This window comes from Schistocerca piceifrons, chromosome 5 (genome assembly GCF_021461385.2).
Source record: "Schistocerca piceifrons isolate TAMUIC-IGC-003096 chromosome 5, iqSchPice1.1, whole genome shotgun sequence".
Taxonomy (NCBI): Eukaryota; Metazoa; Arthropoda; class Insecta; order Orthoptera; family Acrididae; genus Schistocerca; species Schistocerca piceifrons.
The window spans coordinates 625,784,752-625,805,856 of NC_060142.1; the positions used below are offsets into that span (position 1 = coordinate 625,784,752).

Below are 21,105 nucleotides of genomic sequence, written 5' to 3' on the forward strand. Positions count from 1 at the left end.
TGGGCAGGTTTCCATATTTCGTTTTGTCGTGGTTTTCGCGGCTAATATCAGTTGTTCGTTATGTACTATTAAAAGCCAAATTTAACAACACGAGAAGAAAATCTATATAACATGAATGGGAACGTATGGAGGGAGACATTACTATTGTGCAAAAATTTGCATTGGGCTAGTAACTGATGTTAACTTCAAACAAACCAAATATTCACGGGATGTGATGGCAACTCATAACACTGTGTTCTTTTAGTAATTCTGGGCGAAATTTGATATGACAAATGAAAAAAGTGATGCTTCCACGTTCCAGAATATAAAATGGAGATCCATCCCACTCACGTTCTTTGTATAATTTGTGAAATTCCCTTTCTATTCAAGGTAATGACATATTTTCGGGTCCACGCAATTTCATTTTCGCACAAATGTGGATTCTAGAATACACGTATATAAGCTACCGCATTGTGTATGTGCACTTCGCGCATAAAAACAGTTGAAAATCATCATACGAAGATCGCAATCCCACTAAAAGAATACTTGAGGACAGCAATGCCAGTTGAGATCAAATGACTTGAAGTGTCGTAACGTGACGGACACTCTGACAGTGGAATACACCTTGACGTGATGGTAACATGATATGACGGTTTCTCGACGGACAGCGTGAATTGACCTCTATACTCTCGGTGGTAAGTTAACATAGAGTCCATGGGGAAATAATTTCCATAGTTTAATAAATAAATAAAGAGAACTGCATCTGCAGATGCCACTAACTGCGGCGACACTATCGTTGCATGTGTGTCAATAGGTCGAACTATCGAAGGAGGTTAGAACCAATAGACAAAGTATCTTTACAAACAAGAATTAAATGCATGTTGTTTGACAACTTCAGATACTGAAGGTGAAGAAGAAATAACTTGCGAACAGGCTGTATGCGAGTACTGTCATTTTGGTTGTAAATCATTTTCGCGTTTGAAAGCGTTCTATGCAATCCGTGTAGTTACGTATGATGTGGAAAGTATATCTTAACAATAAGCGAAGTGCCTGAAATCGTAACTGAGTAAACGATTTGAGAATGTCGAACAAATTGTTATTTTGAATGCGTCGAACCTCACCTTAAACTATTTGTAACTCGAGGAAAAAACGTTGAGCTCGTAACATCATTAAAAGTAAAGGTAATTCACCATTGAGTATGTTCGTGTTAATGAAGTTTTGAATGGTCATGTAGGGAAAACAAAACGGAGTGCAAATTCCTTGTTTAGAATTGTACAGAGAAACTAATAGACATTTCAATAGCGCAAGGCCCATTGAATTTATGTAAAATAATAGTAAAGATTATTATAACTAGTTATCGTACAAAACAATAATAACGGTGCTTCCTATTACACATAAAGTTCCGTTAATCCTACAACCGAGCAGAGTCTTCTGTGTGGTACGAGTAAGGTCAATTCAGTAACAGAAATTTCTTACTGTAATGTAGGCAAAACTGAGCCTTTTGTTTAATGTATCCATTAAGTGGTACCACCAGAATTTATCCTTTCTGGTACCTTGGGACTTCACACATGAAGCTTTATCCAATGTGTGGACCATGATCTCTCCTTCAGTGCCTGCGGTCATTTGTACTCCAGTTACCAGCAACCAACTCTGTTTTTTGATAAGTTCCTGGTGGATCATGAATGTCAATAATAAAAGTAGGCCAAGCTTAAATCTTACAGAGTACCAATATTCCCCAATCTGAATTCAGATCAGTTCCCATGATACCATTCGTTAATGTAGTCGTTTGTTTTTTGTTAAGCAATGACTCTATCCAGCCAAGGAAAATGCTATTAATAATACCATTCAGTTCTATTTTCCCCGTTAGAAATTTCTTTCCAACAGAATCGAAGACTTTGGCAGTCACAGAAAATACAATCTGAATATTTTTTCTTGCTTTGTTTTACCATGATGGAACAAGATTTTTGTACTTGAAAATATCGTACCTATAAGAGTGACTATTATTGTGATCCAGCAGATGAGTTGTGATAACTGATCTCTGCTGTTCGTGTATACGATGTCAAAGTGATTGATCTTTTCTGGATATGTCTCAATGCTGGATCATTTGCTTTGCAAAGCTTATTTGAATAACGCATAATATTGTTCCAAATTGTCTTGGCATTGTCCTTGGAGTTTTGAAATGTTTGTGGGTAGTATATGTATGGGTTTTGCTTTGTTGATAGCCCAGTGACTTTTGCAATACTGCTTGAAGTGGCCCTTTATCTTTATTAGAGGTAATCCTTTACAGTAAAGGAAGTTCTCTTCTCCCTGGTACTAGATACTTCTAACTCAGAAGTTACCTCCTCTATCTCTTGGCTTCCACTGTAATTGTCACTAACTGTAAAGCAAAGCTGGATTTATGGTGTTGCAATACTATTTTTAAAAAAGAGTTCAGATGTCCAAGGTAAACTACTACTCATTTTTCATCTAATAAATTTTCACTGAGTGTGAGTGACAGTCAGCATTTCTGAAAACAGTGGAAGTACTTTGATATTTCTCTAGTCTTTTGTCAGAAGACTGGTCCAATGCAGGTCTCCATGTTAGGCATTCTTTTGAAAGTTCTTTTCATCTTGAAGCACCAATTTCAATCTACTTGACCTTGATTACTGCTGACAAGCCTTGGACACCTTTCATAACTTAACCCCCTTCCCCCGCACTTCCTTCCATTGCCAAACTAACTATTACATCTGCTTTAGTATGTGTCCTTACAATTGAGCATATACTGTATTTTAAACAGGTTGTACGTTAAATTCCTTTTTTTTTCCCAATCCGTTTGAGTACTTTTTGATCAATTATCTGCACTAGCTATCTAAGCCTAATCGTCTATTCTTCTGTATTGCCTCATTTCAAAGTCTTCTGTTGTGATTGCCAATACTGTTTTATCATCCACATTTGGCTTCGTAGAAGGCCACACTCCATATATCTTCAGCAAATACTTCCAAACATGTAAATTTATATTCAGTATTGAAAAACGTGTAAATTTATATTCAGTATTGAAAAATTTTTCAAGAAAGCTTCACTTGCTATTGCTAGTTGTCATATGATGTGCTACTGATAAGTTCATAGTATTGTCATTGCCCACTACAACCAGTAAAACTCTGTACTGTAGTGCTGTGCTTGAATACTTGTAACATTTCTGACAATGAATACGTATCTTTTGTGATTCCCTATTACTTTGCAGCCTAATACTTTGAGTGTTCATGCTTAATAGCTTGTTATTTAGGGCATTAATACTTGTACTGTGACACTGCTTACAGGACTGCTTATAGATGCACAATTAAGTATAACCAGCATTCATTGTGACAACTGTGTTGCAGCTTAACTCTTAAACTAACCAGATAACCCAGAATGAGATTTTCACTCTGCAGCAGAGCACGCTCTGATATGAAACTTCCCGGCAGATTAAAACTGTGTGTTGGACCGAGACTCAAACTCGGGACCTTTTGCTTTTTGCAGGCAAGTGCTCTACCATCTGAGCTACCCAACCATGACTCACAACCTGTCCTCACAGGACTGGGTGAATTGAAGCTGTGAGGGTAGGTCGTGAGCCGTGCTTGGGTAGCTCAGGTGGTAGAGCACTTGTCCGCGAAAGGCAAAGGTCCCGAGTTCAGAGTCGTGGTCCGGCACACAGTTCTAATCTGCCAGGAAGTTTCTAATCCGATGATGGTTAACTTTGTAGAATGTATAGAAAATGAGGGCAAACGGAAAAGTAATGCCTCTCAATTTTGTATGTGAAAATTCTTAAAGCTTTTTAAATAAAATAAATGTTATTAACATTCTACGTATTTAGTTGTCATGTTTACATATTTGCAACCCTCTGCTGCTAGGGACTCCATATTGTAGCATGGAACATGGGGGTGTAATGTTACTATATTGATGCCTGAGAAACAATGTGCTGTTATTGAATTTCAAATTAGAAGAGTTCATCCATTCACAGAGCACCCTGTCCTTTATCATGACAATGTGATACCAACAAAGAGCACTGTGACATCTGCAACAATCAAAAGCCTGGGGTTCACTATCATTGATCATCCTTCATACAGTCCCGACTTGGCCCCATCCGATTTCCTCCTGTTTCCAAAACAAATTTCCTTCTGTTTCCAAAACTTAAAAAAACTTAGAGGACTTCATTTTGATGGTAATGAAGTGGTGCAAGCAGAGGTGAGATCGTGGCTCCAATCAAAGAACTCAAATATTCTACAGTGATGGTATCAACAAACTGGTATTTCGTTGGGAGAAATTTGTTTGGCATCAGGTTGACCATGTTGCGAAATAAATGTGTAGACATAGAGAATAAAGATGTAATATGTTAATAAAATTTGTTTTATATAAAAAGCTTTAAGGGCTTTCACGTAAATTTGTAGGTATCACTTTTCAGCATGCTCTTGTAGTAAGCTCATAATTTTGTTATGCACATTAGGGGAAATTCATTTTCATATTACGATTAATACTTTGCTTTTATTATGGCTATTTACAGATTACACTAACAAATATTTGAATCAACACTTTAGAATGATTTGATATGTTTTAAGAGCTGTATTAAATTGGATACAAATTGCCATTCTTTAGCACTGAGAGGTGTTGGAAGCGATAAGGCACAAATCCATAAGGAACTAGGTTGAAACACCTCTGGCCATTCAGGTTGCTTTGGGCTATGTAAATTTTTTAGGTCAGTGCAAGGAAACACACTACCAGATGTCTCTTCACCCTTTCGATTCCCTCTCCCAAGCTTGTTTATTCAGAACTTGTGCTTAGTCTCTTGTGATCTGTTTTGTATAGGAACATTAAATCCTGCCTATCTTCCTCCCTTCTTCTTCTGAAGTTTCTTGTTCTGGCATTAATTGTTCTACGAATGTGTGTGGAAAGAAAAACATAATTGGTGATTCTGCTACTTGAAAGTAGATTGATGAACAGAAAAAATGTTTCACTCTAATCCTGTAAGAACTGGCGTGCTTTTGCACAGCATTGTGTGTGCTTGGTCTGTTTTGGTATCAGTGGCATTTGCAGCAAGTTGGCTGTCGTGATGGGTCTGGTCCATAAAGGGAGCCATCCTCTCACTCCCAAACGTTGACAACATCTAATTTGTGCAAAGTATTCTGTATTGCAAAGATCTGAATAATCTGTCTGTAATGTCCATTCACCTTTCTGTATGGATTTCCCAATGATGATAAGGAAAGTTGTGGATTGATCTTACCAGAGTATTGAGTCAGGCAGTACTTGTCTTGGTGGCAGTTGTGGGGTCACTTTCTTCCCCTAGGACTGATAATGACAGCTCTTCATACTTTCACATTACTGTCAGACAGTGTTTGATATAGTTCTGCACTGCCACCTAAGGGACCAGCTGTCTGACTAAATTGAACACAACACGTCATCCTCTATGGAAAGAAATCTTCAGGTGTAAAAGTAACATGGGTGTATGTCAAAGGAGAGTTATTGAACTGTTTAATTTCACAATATGTGTAAATAACACAGTGGATTAGATTGGGAATTCAATGAGGCTTTTTGCAGATGATGTATGCAGAGAAGTCACAGCATACAAAATTGTAGCAAAATGCAGGAAGGCTTACAGTGGATCATTGCATAGTGCAGGGATTGGCAATTGACCCTCAACATTGACAATGTAACATATTTTGCATAAATAGGCAGAAAGAAGTATTACTGTGTGATTAAACAATTGCAGAACAATCACTGGAAGCAGCCATGCCCAGAAAATATCTAGGAGTATTTGCACAGTGCAGTTTAAAGTGAAAATAAAATCATGAAACGTAGTCCATCAACAAAGGGGGTAGCTTACTAAACACTTGTTCGATCAATACTCAAATATTGCTCGTTAGTGTGGGATGTGTACCAGACAACCAGACAGCATTGAGAAGAAATAGAGAAGAGGAATGCGTTTCATTACAGGTTCATTTAGTGAGCAGGAAATCATAAGAGATGCTCAGTCAACTCCAGTGGCATGCTCTACAAGAGAGGTGTTGTGCATCATGGTATGGTCTACTGTTAAAATTCTTAGTGTGTTCATTCCTAGAAGAGTCAACTAATATAGTGCTTCCTGCTATGTATATCTGCCAAAAAAGACCATGAAGGTAAAGTTAGAGAGATTCCAGTTCACACTGAAGCTCGCCAGTAATTGCTCTCCTGCGAATCATTCACGACTAGAACAGTAAAAGCAAAATTGACAATGACACAAAGTCCCTTCACCACACACAGTACGATAGCTTGCAAAGTATACATGTAGATGTATATCTAAATGTTCTCAAGGAAGCTACTAATACATTACCATAGGATGCTGTCATAGCAACACTGTTTGAGTAGAAAGTCTTATCACTGTTCATAAAAGGAATATAGTATGTTGATGTTCAGCATTGCCATAGGATAACCCCCACCACATTGTCACCGCAACCATCAGTACTCCCTTTCATTATACTTAGAAGCAGAAACAATGTAATAAATTACTTGTGCTTTTAATAAGGAAAATTTGATGATAATACTGTAATGATATTTGATATAAGCTGAACATAAAGATTTTCAGGATTTAGTGTTTACCTTAAGGTTATTTGAGTAAACATAATTAGCTCTACAGCTAGTACTATAACCACTAAATCGTGGTATAGCGGTTAAGTATGCAATTGCTTCATTCATGCACACTGAGGTGACAAAAGTTATGGGATACCAATATCCTTAGATGCAGATGATGGGGGTATCGGCTACACAAAATATAAAAGGGCAGTGCAGTTTTGGAGTTGTCGTTCATACTCAGGAGATTCATGTGAAAAGGTTTTAGACTTGATTATAGCTGCATGACAGGAGTTAGTGGGCTTTCATGCAGAGTGGTGGTTGGGGATAGGGGCAAGGTAAATTCCATTCAGAAATCATTAGAGAATTCAATATTCTGAGATGCACAGCATCAAGAGTGTGCCGAGAACACCAAACTCCAGGCATTACCTCTTACCACGGTCAATGCATTGGCCTTTTGCTTTACGATCCAGAGCAGTGGCATGTGTGTGAAGTTGTGAGTGTTAACAGACAATCAACACTGTGTGAAATAACTGCCAAAATTAACGTGGAATGTACGACAGAACATATCTGTTAAGATAATGCTGCAAAATTTGGTGTTAATGGGCTATGGCAGCAGATGATGACTGATGCAGTGCCTGTCTTGGGCTCACGATAATCTTGTTAGGTTCCTTGACGATTGGAAAATTGTGGCATAGTCAGATGAGTCCAGATTTCAGTAGTAAGAGTTGATGGTAGGGTTTGAGTGTGGTGCAGACACCACAATGCCATGAACTCAAGTTGACAACAAAGCACTGTGCAAGCTGATGGTGTGGGCTGTGTTCACTCGGAGCACCGACTTTGAAATGCCTATGTGTGGCTACTTGGAGACCATCTGCAGCCATTCAATGATGGAATTTTCATGGATGATAATGCACCATGTCACTGGGCCACTATTGTTCGTGACTGGTTTGAAGAACATTCTAGACAATTCGAGCGAATGATTTGGGCAACCAGATCGTCTGATATGAATCCCATCTAACATTTATGGAACATAGTCGAGAGGTCAGTTCATGCACAAAGCCTTGCACTCGCTATATTTTGTAATTATGGACAGCTAAGGAGGCAGTGTAGCTCGGTATTTCTGTAGGGATCTTCCAATGGCTTGTTGAGTCCATGCCATATCGAGCTGCTGCACTGCACTGGGAAAAAGGAGGTCCAGCGTGATACTAGTAGGTATCCCATGACTTTTACAGAACTTGGCAGTGTTGTGTAGCGGGGAAATACAGAAGCATCCGATTCCACTCGTCTGCTTTGACCCTTGACGTCACAGATATGGTGGAAACGACCAAACACCATGACTCCAATGTGGCGCCTATGACGTCATTACGTAAACATGACAACAAACACGAAAATACACCGAAAACCCAACACACGCATGTTCCACAAAAAACCTAGTGACACTAACGGGACAAGCATGGGAAATGGCGTGTTTTTCGGTGGGCACAAAGTAAATATAAACAAATTTAAACACACACCACCATACCAAACCACACAAAACGACGAAAAAACCCGACAACACAAAACTCCCCAAATTCCACTAAACACAATTTTCTCTGGAATCAGACACTTCCCTTGACCTATATAACTCAACAGCAGCTCCTGATCCCACAAATTGGAATAGAACACTTCCCTTGACCTGTATAACTAAACAGCAACTCCCGATACCGGAACACCTACAGCTGCAACCACACATTGTAATGGAACACTTCCCTTGACCCCAACACACAACGAATACACTTAAAAACAAGGAAAATTTACCACAACAAATTTCCAGTGCCGCAACCTAGGTCGGCCACCACAATCACACACACACACACACACACACACACACACACACACACACACACACACACACAAAAAAATACCAACGAAAACAAGTACACAACCAAAAGAAAGACCCAACCCACTCACCCCCCCCCAACCCAACCTCCCCCCTCACCCCAAAATAAAATACCCATAACAAAAACCAAACGCAAAATAAAAAAAATCTCAATCGCACCCTACAACTCCACAAAAACTGCAACAAAATAGATCCTCCGCAACTAAATCACAAACCAACACACTCCCCCTCCCCCCCCCCTTTCACAAACATTACCAACAACTAACTCCCCCCCCTCCCCCCCCCCCCCCCCTCCTGAGCAGCGCTGCAGCCACCCACCCACCCAAACCACCCTAACTAACCACCTTCGGCCTGTACATCTTACTAATAGCCCTTTAAAAGAACCCGGAGGGGGGGGGGGGGGGAGCACACACACACACACACACACACACACACACACAAAATTGCCCTCAGGGACGCTCTTCCGCCAACAGCACTCATCTAAATGAGGCTGAAGGTTAGAAGAGCGCCTCCCCCCCACATCCCCTCTACAGTATTCGTACAAGCCCCCCTCTCATAATTTTTAAACTCTAAACTATGGTTAACAACTAAATGATTGTACCCCCTCTCACCCAACCACCTATAAGAAAAAAAAGCATCGGAAACTAGAGTGGAACCCGGTTCTATAAACTCCTCAATCAACCCCACTAATTTCGCCTTAGACCGCCCATACACAACCCTAAAAACACATTCCGAACACCAATCCCCTGGCACAACAGCTCCCCGCACCCAGGGACCAACCACAGACTTACCCCTCCCATACTTCCTTTTCCCAAACTGCGACTTCTCCACCTTCAGCACAACCCCAGGCCCACCCATCTTATCCCTGTCCTTAATAAACTCAGAACATACGTAACGGCAAAACAGAAACCAGTCAAGCACACTAATCTCATTCACACCAGTCTCATGTGCACAAAAACTTTGAGAGGATCTATAACAAAAGTAATATGCCAACAACACAATCTCGTGCATGTCCAACCTAGACTTTTCGAACCAGGAACCGCAGCATATGGAGCGCCATAGGTTATCCCTATGGCACCGTCACACGACTGTCCCTGGTCCAAGATGCCGGAACTTTTGCCAATGTCATTTCATTCTGACAGACAGCGTACTTAACCACCTCCGCAATCAACCCGAAAAGCTGTAGAAATTTGATCAGTTCCAACTGAGTCGTGCCCATCATAGCATGGAGTTGCACACTATTTATTTTATCGGTCGTATCCATACCTAACAAGAGCAACAACAAATTAATTTATTCAAATTAACACACAATCTACAGTGAACAGCACTACAATAACTTTCACGCAAAAACAGTAAATCGTTAACTCACTGAAACCAATTCCACTCCAAAAACACAGCCAAAACGAGAACCAGCCACTGAACCCAATACCCCACACAACACGAAACCCTTAAACACACCACCAGAGGCCACCACAAACCGCAACACGATGACATCTACAAACACACCACACTCACAAACCAAACTCTGTGCCGTCATGACGTCACGCACCACAACAGCCTTACGTCACAGGTCAAAGCCAACGGGTGGGATCGGACGCTTTGGTCGACCCTGTAGTGGTGGAGAGGATTGTACTTTATTGAGAGTGGGTGTTTCTTCTGTGCTGTTCTGGTAGTAGAGTAAAAGTTGAAGATAAATGAGAGGGAGTGCAATGATTGAGAAGACAATAGAGGAGAAAAGGGTATGATAGTCTTTACACTTATGGGTACGTACCCATGATAATTGTTCATAGACAGGAGTGATATCGGAAAAGTGTACATCACATGTGTATCACACACAACCATTTGTTGCCAGTCCAGCCAGTGTGAGCTCTCGTACAATAGTCTTTGTAAAATAGGATCACGGTAATAGAGTATGGACAGTATTGGCGACTAAAAGTTTGTTTTTAAGTTCAAAGGCTGCACATTTTTATATTTCTGTAGGAATTAAGTGACACTGACAACTTCTTACAGTTAGAATTTGTGTGTTCAGTGCAGTCCAGTCCAGTCCAAGTTATGGTGCTCCTTTTCTTTGCAGAAGAAGTAGTTATTTCTGTGCTGTCCAGTACCAAGGATTTATGAGAGTCTTTGAACTGAACTGTCTTAACTCCATTATACTGTGGCTTTTATTGGGCATATGTCGCAGTGAGTCAATCCATGACAGACATATGCTGCCACCTTGCAGCAATTTCGGATGTTGGTGTCAGTGGTGGTTGTGTGTTATTGACAGTGCAAAGGATGGAGGTACTGTGACAAACACAAAACAGTTTGCAATGAATGGGTCTTAAGTTAAATTCCTTGTTGACTCTGCATTCAGATTTGATGGTGTGAGAACTAATTGGTTCATAAAGTTGCAGTGATTCAAGCCAGAATAACGCCATGTGGAACATTCTGTTTTGTGTTTCAGTAAATTTGAAATTAGAGCTAAACAATGATCATAAATTTACTCCAAATTTTGATAGTGGTTGTACTGTCTTACACAGCAGGACAGCTTGCTACTAACCTGGAATAATAGGTGTGGAAATGCAGAAGAACCTAATTTAAGAACTCATGAAGGTAATGAATTTCCTGATCCTTAAAGTCTATCATTCAGTTGCCTGTGAGTAAGTGGTTGCTGTTTTTTTTCTTTTTCGATTTATTCCATAAAACTTTTGGTTTGGGACTCTTTGCAGATTCTCCCTTAAGTTTATTTTTTCAGAGGAGAAATTTTCCTATTTAAGTTTGTTATTAGTCATTACTGTATAGGAACAAGCACTTAATATTTAATGTTCTGTCATTTTTAATTTATGTATTTTGTAGAAACAAATAAGAAATAAACATGGCAGAGAAGTGGATTGGTTATACTGTATCTATTGACTGTGGTGACACTCTGGGAAATTACCAGGGGCAAATATGTCATGTAGACGGGAAGGACCAAACTTTAACACTGAGGAAAGCATTTCGCAACGGTGTTCCGGATCCTTCCACAGAAGTGACATTGAGGTAAGCAGCTACACAATTACTTAGTATCACAGTAGCAATTAAATTATCACCAGTGAATATCCACTGTGTGATTTTGTATAAATATTCCATCGGTAGACTAGTTTGTTATTGCTTTACTTTTGTAGTTGCAGTAGCAAATTTGACGGACATATTTTAGTTGTGTATTTATTGTCGTTTTGACTTTATGCTTTTGAAATGGAAAAGATGTATTCCGGGATAATTCATTGTAAAATGCCAATAGTGCAGCCACAGAATAGTTACAAATACACTTCGCAACCAAAAAGCACTATCTGCCAATGCTGAATATGTTCAGTGTGACATCAGTAAAATAATGTAAAGGTGCAGTTGAAATGTATCAGTGTTTTCTGTTGGAATGAGACGACAGGGAATATTGAGTTTGAATATAGGATGATTGTAGGGGTCCCATGCCACACACACACGACATCCTTGGCAGTCTACTGTCGATTGTAACTGCCCTATGTTTGTGGTCCATTGCTGGGAGATGAGAGAAAACACTGGGCCACAAGGGGTCATGCAAGCTGCTGGGGGGGGGGGGGGGGGGGGACAGGACAGGACAGGACAGGACAGGAAAGGGATGTGCCCGGCTAGTGATGGCAAGTGATTCGCTGGCAGCAATGGGCAGTTGGAGGTCTGGGTTTATCGAGGAAGTGTGAGCAGTCTGATGGGCCAAACATAGTTGATAGGTGGTGGCCTGGTCTGTGCAGTATTATTGGCACTATGACGGTTGGTGTTTAACTGTCAGTTAGCCGCGCAGTTTGAGGCACCACGGCACAGGTTGTGTGACCCTTTCTGCCAGAGGTTTGGGTTCTCCCGCAGGCATGGTTGTGTGTGTTGTTCTTAGCATAAATTACTTTAAGTTAGTTTAAGTAGCGTGTAGGCCTAGGGACCGATGACCTCAGCAGTTTGGTTCCTTAGGAATTCACAAACATTTGAACATTCAAGGAAGTGAGCCTGCTCAGGGAGCTGTTTAATGCCATATTGTGGATTATATGGTGAAGCAGTAATTTTGTTTTCAACCTATGTGTGAGCCTTTGCATACTGGTCCACTATTGTGAGCCGAAGGCACATGTTTGAGTTGTGCTTCTAGGATGTATCTGGCCAATTTTCTGAACACATTTTCTCAGTTTGTGATAAATAATTATTAGATTTTGATTTGTTGTCTATTCGTTACGTTACTGAGCAATATGGCTGTCTTGTTTGTGTGTGCAAGACATGCTTTATGTGCTTTCTGTGAAATCATTCTGTAGGTACCTGCCTGGCTTACTGCTTATGCAGTGCTTGCCTGCTTTCTTTGATGTGTCGTGCATGTTACTAAAATAGTGTTTAACATTCTTTGTGCTGAGATTAACTGTTAAGTACCTGCCTGGCATATTATCTAGTGTAGTGTAGTGTAATGTTTGCTCAACACTCGCCAGACTTTTAATTCATTGGTGGTTTTGGCATTTCACTAGAATTGTGTTAAGGGCATGGTGCTTGTCAAATTTGTCTTATGCAGTGGTGTTTATATTTAGTAAGGACAGTGTTCAATCATACATACATGTGCGTCAAAGGACAGATTAGCCGTTATTTAGTGCCTTGTTTATCAGAGGCCTCATTGTATGCTTTGATTGGTATGGTGGCATTTACCAAATGATCTTTTAAAATCCTCAAATGTCTGTGGAAAAGGTATCTAGCTTATAAGACAGCTGGCAAACTGATTATAGCAAGTCTGCATTAGTTGTCATTTGCTGTTTTCTGAACTAGCTGCCTGTGTAATAATTGTCTTGTCATTTGTTTAGTAACAGTTTCTGTCCACCAGGCTTAGTTGATTTTGTCTGTATATTTGATCAGCTACTGCCTCTGTTTGCTTTCTTGTAATCTCTAAAATCAAGCATTTGTCTTGCTTTGGTGTTTCAATGCCACCAATTTCTTCTAAATCCTGTTTAAGTCAATCTAAGCGACACCTGATGTTTTGGTTGGCCATTGTGCTGTAAAGTTCTCTGTGGGTGCTACTAATTTCCATAAACCCTGAAGCACCTCCACCAGTTGTAGAGTTGTTGCATGGCCACTGGCCATTAATTCTGTTACCCTGTTTTTGTTGGAATTGCTATAAAGGTTCCTTGTAGAGTAATTCAGTCCCCTTAAGTTTGGCCAATGTTACTGGTAAACTGGTCTTCGTGGGTGAGGAACCATATTCCTTAATGGAAATTGCAGGTAAAATTCTGTGGCCTGATGCATGAACCTGATAATCCACACAATCTTATTTTTGAGATTTGTAATAAAATGCAAACTGGTGATATTTTACAGGTTGTGATTGGATTATATTTTATTTATGTTTGCCTTTTCAAAGCTAACAATGTAAACTAATTATCCACAAATTTTTGGCAATATAACATAATGTTTTCTCTATGAAAAAAATAAAAATGAAAATATGCACCAAACAAAATTTAAGCCTTTCACTGCATGGACCTGATAAACCACAATAATTTTTTTTCTTACTCGTCATCATCCCATGAATTTTCCGACACATTCAGTGTGAGTGTATTGCTGTTCACCATCTTCTGTTTGTAGATCTGTCACCTTCTACCCCGTGGTTTGCATGATGTAGGCACTTTCCTCCTCAGTCCAGCATAAAATTCTCGATGTTCTTCATGTATAAACTGGCACAGTTTCCTCAGGTCCTTCAGTTTATCTTCATTGATTGGAAGACCGTATTGGTGGACAGGTGTTAGGCATGTTGTGGGTATATCTTGCCTGTCCTTGCAATGTTTACTGCTTTGTATTTTTCCATTTCTGGCTGTGTGAATATGCAATGCAGTATTTTCCTGGTAAGCATTGGTTAATCATGTGGGTGCAGCCTTTTGTATTCTCACAATGTTATAAGTGTCTTTCTTCCTAAATATCAGATAGTTCTTCAAATTTTCAACTGACAGTCTTCCTGGACCATCTGTTTCACATGAAAAGCTGATTTCTCTTGTACATTTCTCCTAATTTATACCAACCTTCTGGCCTTCTGGTGTATAGAAAGCAGGGATTTTCCTTTCCTTCTTTTCTGTAACACCGAAGTCATAGTCACAAGATAAAAATGTGTACCTAGGTGTAGGAAATTGGTGTTACACTGTATGGAATAGTTTACACACACGTTTTTGTTTTGGCCTCCACATGAGTATGACCAAGCAATCAAATGTTTGGCTTCTGTGAGCCTTCTAATCATTTCAGGTAAGCGTACAAACATGATAGTACTTCTTGTGATCCCCGACTAGCAGTAACTTCTTATCACATATTCATGTGACATTCTCCTTTAGAGTTATGGACTCCAAGGTTTTGTGACCACAGTTGCCTGAAATAAAATGTGATACTGGTAGATATGTATGGCGTTGGTAGACATTTGCTGCATATCAAATGCTGTTGTGAAAAGTGTTTCACTTCCAGCAGCATTTGCGTTTGGGCTTTTACAGCGTTCTGAAGGTGCAGCTCTTTGTCTCTTGGGATGCTCCTTTTTCTCTGTTTCTGATTTAGTGCTTCTTGTAGTCATTTCTCTAACATATCCAAACTGGGCTTGCCAAAATGTAAATTAAATTACATTCTGAAAATGTGTGTGAACAAGGTGAACGTTGTTGGTTCTCGTGCATTGCCAGCACAACTCTCCATATTTAAGTCTTACAGCTTTCTTTTAGAGAGTTCTGGAGACAGTTACTTTCTATTAGGATTATGTCTTCTTGTGCAATGACTCTTGTATTTGATATTCTTTTAATGAAATCTCGAGTAATATTCCCCCGTTCTTCAGCTGTATTGTTTGGTCTTGATTGGCATTCTTTCCATTTTGTCTTCTGTCAATGTTCCATTTGCTTTCATCATGTCAGTTATATAATTAATTTATGCAATTTTAATTCCAAGAACACTGGCTAGTCCTTGTTAACAGATTACAATGTTTCCTGTACTTACAAATAGATGGTGGTGTACACTGATAGTTCTCTCTCTCTTTTCTTGGGAGCTAGCTACGTAACACCTCTTTGGTGACAAAAGTGTAATGCATTCACAGAGAAATATAATGTCTGAGCAGTGGCATCGGTAAGGCTGTACTATTGAGATCGGATATTGGACCTCATGTTCTTGAATGTTCTGGAAGCATTTCTTCGAGCAGTTACATGGTTTACCTTCTTTAATTTTAGCATCATGTCTTCCTTAGTAGCCAATGTACTTTTTTCCTTCTCTACATTTCATTACCTGTTTTTTCCTGTGCCACAGTGATTCGTCATGCTTATGCTTTCTTCCTCTTTCCTTAGATGTTATCTAACTTGAAATTAATGTGGAAAATAGAATATTAGCAACATTAATATTCAGATTTCACTAATTTATTCTCTTTGGCCACTAGTGATGATACGGTACACTCCTTCAGTTACATTAATTGAATCAGTGGTTCTCACAATAAGCAAATTCATATGTTTATCCAATTAATAGTATGTTTCAATTTTTTAAATTCAAAGTACTGCACAAGAGGATGCTTAGTTACAAATACACAGAACCACTAATGGCCTCTGTTGAGTGAAAATGGAAACATATATAAACTCCATTATTTAGCAAATAACAGATGGCATTAACTGTCACTCAGTTGTACTGACTTTTTTTTCTTAAATTTAGGTTATCAGATTCATGCACCAGGCCACATAATTGTATTATTGGAAATGATTTCACCATGGTGGATATTCGTCATTGGGCCTTAAGCCATTTCTCTCTTGTGAAGAATAATTATTTGGTTGGTCTTAACCTGCAACTCTGTTAACCACTTGTAGTGTAGCTACTTAAAACATTAAATTATTGTGGCATAACTGTTAAAGATACATATCACTGGGCCTCAATCCATTTTCGCAGTTGCTGAGTAGAGTCAATTGATGTTCTTGAGCTACTTGATAATTTCATTTTGGCCCTTCGGTGTGGGTCAATCTATGTTGTTGTTTTTTAATTGTCATCTTACTCTCCTACATATCAAGGAATGTGTTTAACTGTGTATTTTCTCATGGAAAGAGGTTCAATTTTTGTGTTAATAAATTCCTTGTAGTAAACTTTATTTTCATTCCCAGCTCTTTTCCACTCCCCAGCCAGCTCCCTACCACTTCAGGTCTAAAAGTATTTATTTCATCAGATATGTTTCACAAGGATCAACATATACCCAAATCCACTGTTATATATAAAAACAAAGATGAGGTGACTTATCGAACAAAAGCGCTGGCAGGTCGATAGACACACAAACAAACACAAACATACACACAAAATTCAAGCTTTCGCAACAAACTGTTGCCTCATCAGGAAAGAGGGAAGGAGAGGGGAAGACGAAAGGAAGTGGGTTTTAAGGGAGAGGGTAAGGAGTCATTCCAATCCCGGGAGCGGAAAGACTTACCTTAGGGGGAAAAAAGGACAGGTATACACTCGCGCACACGCACATATCCATCCACACATACAGACACAAGCAGACATATTTAAAGACCGCTTGTGTCTGTATGTGTGGATGGATATGTGCGTGTGTGCGAGTGTATACCTGTCCTTTTTTCCCCCTAAGGTAAGTCTTTCCGCTCCCGGGATTGGAATGACTCCTTACCCTCTCCCTTAAAACCCACTTCCTTTCGTCTTCCCCTCTCCTTCCCTCTTTCCTGATGAGGCAACAGTTTGTTGCGAAAGCTTGAATTTTGTGTGTATGTTTGTGTTTGTTTGTGTGTTTATCGACCTGCCAGCGCTTTTGTTCGGTAAGTCACCTCATCTTTGTTTTTATATATAATTTTTCCCACGTGGAATGTTTCCTTCCATTATATTCAAATCCACTGTTAGGTATATTGTCAAATAACAAACGTGGATCATGTGATAAAATATTCTGTTGTAGGTTGTTGTTGTTGTTGTCTTCAGTCCTGAGACTGGTTTGACGCAGCTCTCCATGCTACTCTAACCTTTGCAAGCTTCATCATCTCCCAGTACCTACTGCAACGTACATCCTTCTGAATCTGCTTAGTGTATTCATCTCTTGGTCTCCCTCTACGATTTTTACCCTCCACGCTGCCCTCCAATACTAAATTGGTGATCCCTTGATGCCTCAGAACATGTCCTACCAACCGATCCCTTCTTCTAGTCAAGTTTTGCCACAAACTTCTCTTCTCCTCAATCCTATTCAATACCTCCTCATTAGTTATATGCTCTACCCATCTAATCTTCAGCATTCTTCTGTAGCACCATATTTTGAAAGCTTCTATTCTCTTCTTGTCTAAACTATTTATCGTCCATGTTTCACTTTCATACATGGCTAAGCTCCATACAAATGCTTTGAAATGACTTCCTGACACTTAAATCTATACTCGATGTTAACAAATTTCTCTTCTTCAGAAACGTTATCCTTGCCATTGCCAGTCTACATTTGATATCCTCTCTACTTCGACCATCATCAGTTATTTTGCTCCCCAAATAGCAAAACTCCTTTACTACTTTAAGTGTCTCATTTCCTAATCTAATTTCCTCAGCATCACCTGACTTAATTCGACTACATTCCATTATCCTCGTTTTGCTTTTGTTGATGTTCATCTTATACGCTCCTTTCAAGACACTGTCCATTCCGTTCAATCTGTGTTTACAATAATGACATTCAATATATACATTTCTGGACATATCATGATGTTATGCTTCTATGAAGAAGATGTTAATAGCCGCTAAACTAATACTAAATACGTTTAGTCATTTATTTCTTATACTTAACATAAATGTTAGGAATGACAGGAATGGGGGAAACAAATACGGTAGAAGACGAATGGGTAGCTCTGAGGGATGAAGTAGTGAAGGCAGCAGAGGATCAAATAGGTAAAAAGACGAGGGCTAGTAGAAATCCTTGGGTAACAGAAGAAATATTGAACATAATTGACGAAAGGAGAAAATATAAAAATGCAGTAAATGAAGCAGGCAAAAGGGAATACAAACGTTTCAAAAATGAGATCGACAGAAAGTGCAAAATGGCTAAGCAGGGATGGCTAGAGGACAAATTTAAGGATGTAGAGGCTTATCTCACTAGGGGTAAGATAGATACAGCCTACAGGAAAATTAAGGAGACCTTTGGAGAAAAGAGAGCCACTTCTGTGAATACTAAGAGCTCAGATGGAAACCCAGTTCTAAGCAAAGAGGGGAAAGCAGAAAGGTGGAAGGAGTATATAGAGGGTCTATACAAGGGCGATGTACTTGAGGACAATATTATGGAAATGGAAGAGGATGTAGATGAAGATGAAATGGGAGATACATTATTGCGTGAAGAGTTTGACAGAGCACTGAAAGACCTGAGTCGAAACAAGGCCCCGGGAGTAGACAACATTCCATTAGAACTACTGACGGCCTTTGGAGAGCCAGTCCTGACAAAACTCTACCATCTGGTGAGCAAGATGTATGAGACAGGCAAAATACCCTCAAACATCAAGAAGAATATAATAATTCCAATCCCAAAGAAAGCAGGTGTTGACAGATGTGAAAATTACCGAACTATCAGTTTAATAAGTCACAGCTGCAAAATACTAACACGAATTCTTTACAGACGAATGGAAAAACTGGTAGAAGCCGACATTGGGGAAGATCAGTTTGGATTCCGTAGAAATGTTGGAACATGTGAGACAATACTGACCTTACAACTTATCTTAGAAGAAAGATTAAGGACAGGCAAACCTACGTTTCTAGCATTTGTAGACTTAGAGAAAGCTTTTGACAATGTTGACTGGAATACTCTTTCAAATTCTGAAGGTGGCAGGGGTAAAATACAGGGAACGAAAGGCTATATACAATTTGTACAGAAACCAGATGGCAGTTATAAGAGTCGAGGGGCATGAAAGGGAAGCAGTGGTTGGGAAGGGAGTGAGACAGGGTTGTAGCCTCTCCGTGATGTTATTCAATCTGTATATTGAACAAGCAGTAAAGGAAACAAAAGAAAAATTTGGAGTAGGTATTAAAATCCAGGGAGAAGAAATAAAAACTTTGAGGTTCGCCAATGACATTGTAATTCTGTCAGAGACAGCAAAGGACTTGGAAGAGCAGTTGAACGGAATGGACAATGTCTTGAAAGGAGGATATAAGATGAACATCAACAAAAGCAAAACGAGGGTAATGGAATGTAGTCGAATTAAGTCGGGTGATGCTGAGGGAATTAGATTAGGAAATGAGACACTTAAAGTAGTAAAGGAGTTTTGCTATTTGGGGAGCAAAATAACTGATGATGGTCGAAGTAGAGAGGATATCAAATGTAGACTGGCAATGGCAAGGGAAGTGTTTCTGAAGAAGAGAAATTTGTTAACGTTGAGTATAGATTTAAGTGTCAGGAAGTCGTTTCTGAAAGTATTTGTATGGAGTGTAGCCACGTATGGAAGTGAAACATGGACAATAAATAGTTTGTACAAGAAGAGAATAGAAGCTTTCGAAATGTGGTGCTACAGAAGAATGTTGAAGATTAGGTGGGTACATCACATAACTAATGATGAGGTATTGAATAGGATTGGGGAGAAGAGAAGTTTGTGGCATAACTTGACTAGAAGAAGGGATCGGTTGGTAGGACATGTCCTGAGGCATCAAGGGATCACAAATTTAGCATTGGAGGGCAGTGTGGAGGGTAAAAATCGTAGAGGGAGACCAAGAGATGAATACACTAAACAGATTCAGAAGGATGTAGGTTGCAGTAGGTACTGGGAGATGAAGGAGCTTGCACAGCATAGATTAGCATGGAGAGCTGCATCAAACCAGTCTCAGGACTGAAGACCACAACAACAACAACATAAATGAATAGCAGAATACTAAAGATATATAATAGTTCTAATTCTGTAGGCACCTGAAGACTAAAGATTGATTTGTTGAAACCAGTAATGTGTAATAAAAAGTATTTGCCACTGAAAACTGAATTTTATTCTGGGAAAAAAACTAGAATGTACTATAATTGAGTATTCAAATTAAAGTTTCCAGAGAGGGCGGATCTCAAACTCATGACCCTTTACATGATAGTCCAACTATTTATTCACCACACGATACTGATACTTGGTTTTTTTATCTTAATCTGTGGCAGTATTAATGTGAACGGAAAGGATCACAAAATCCCTAACCCAGTCTGCTGGTTTTAAGAAATTTACTATGAGAATTGCCAATCATGAAAGTGTATAGTCAGTCAGTCATTACAGAGGACTTCCATAGCAACTTTTCCCCAGGGGGGCTCACAGTTCTTTTGTGAGTTCATACATGGGTTCCTGAGCTATTGCAGCTTCCTTCCATGGCTGCATTGCCTTCACCATGCCCCTCCTTCCCTATCCTTGCTCCTTCTCCACTGTCCCCTTCTTCTCCCCTCTGTGTTCTGAGTTGTGTTGACCCAGCTATACACCTGATTCCCTGTGTTCTTTGCAATTTTCTTCCTCTTGCTTGTTCTTTCATCCCTTTTGGCATTTTAGGCTTCCCTTGGGGTTCAACTTCCACTTCTAAATTTTGTGTCTTTTGTGTGAGCCATTTGGAGAACAACTCCCTCCCCAGTATCTATGGCATGGATTCCTCTCCCCCCACCTGTCCTTCCCCTCTTCCTTCTGCGCCATAGTCCCCTTCAAGCCTACTAGCTCACCAGCACATGTAGCCAGTCTATGTGGTGGGCTGTTATGTATCCATCTAGCTGAGCCCCCTGACAACGC

General features: G+C 39.7%; 1 protein-coding gene and 1 non-coding gene across 4 annotated transcripts in view; one reads left to right on the top strand and one right to left on the bottom strand.

Annotated features, from left to right (window-relative positions):
• Nucleotides 1-535: 535 nt before the first annotated feature.
• The window catches only part of LOC124798606 (enhancer of mRNA-decapping protein 3), a 99,531-nt gene continuing 78,961 nt past the window's right edge, over nucleotides 536-21,105 (top strand). The window contains exons 1-3 of one of the 3 annotated variants that reach the window (XM_047262083.1): nucleotides 842-1,160; nucleotides 10,491-11,008; nucleotides 11,252-11,434. In XM_047262083.1, the coding sequence (XP_047118039.1) occupies nucleotides 11,271-11,434 (164 nt within the window). In that variant the 5' untranslated portion in view covers nucleotides 842-1,160; nucleotides 10,491-11,008; nucleotides 11,252-11,270. Of the gene's footprint in view, nucleotides 675-841; nucleotides 1,161-10,490; nucleotides 11,009-11,251; nucleotides 11,435-21,105 lie in introns of those variants that run through there. The other 2 variants (XM_047262082.1, XM_047262081.1) reach the window with 2 other exon arrangements.
• Trnac-gca lies at nucleotides 3,430-3,505 on the bottom strand. Its single transcript has one exon. It is a non-coding gene; the product is annotated as a tRNA-Cys (tRNA).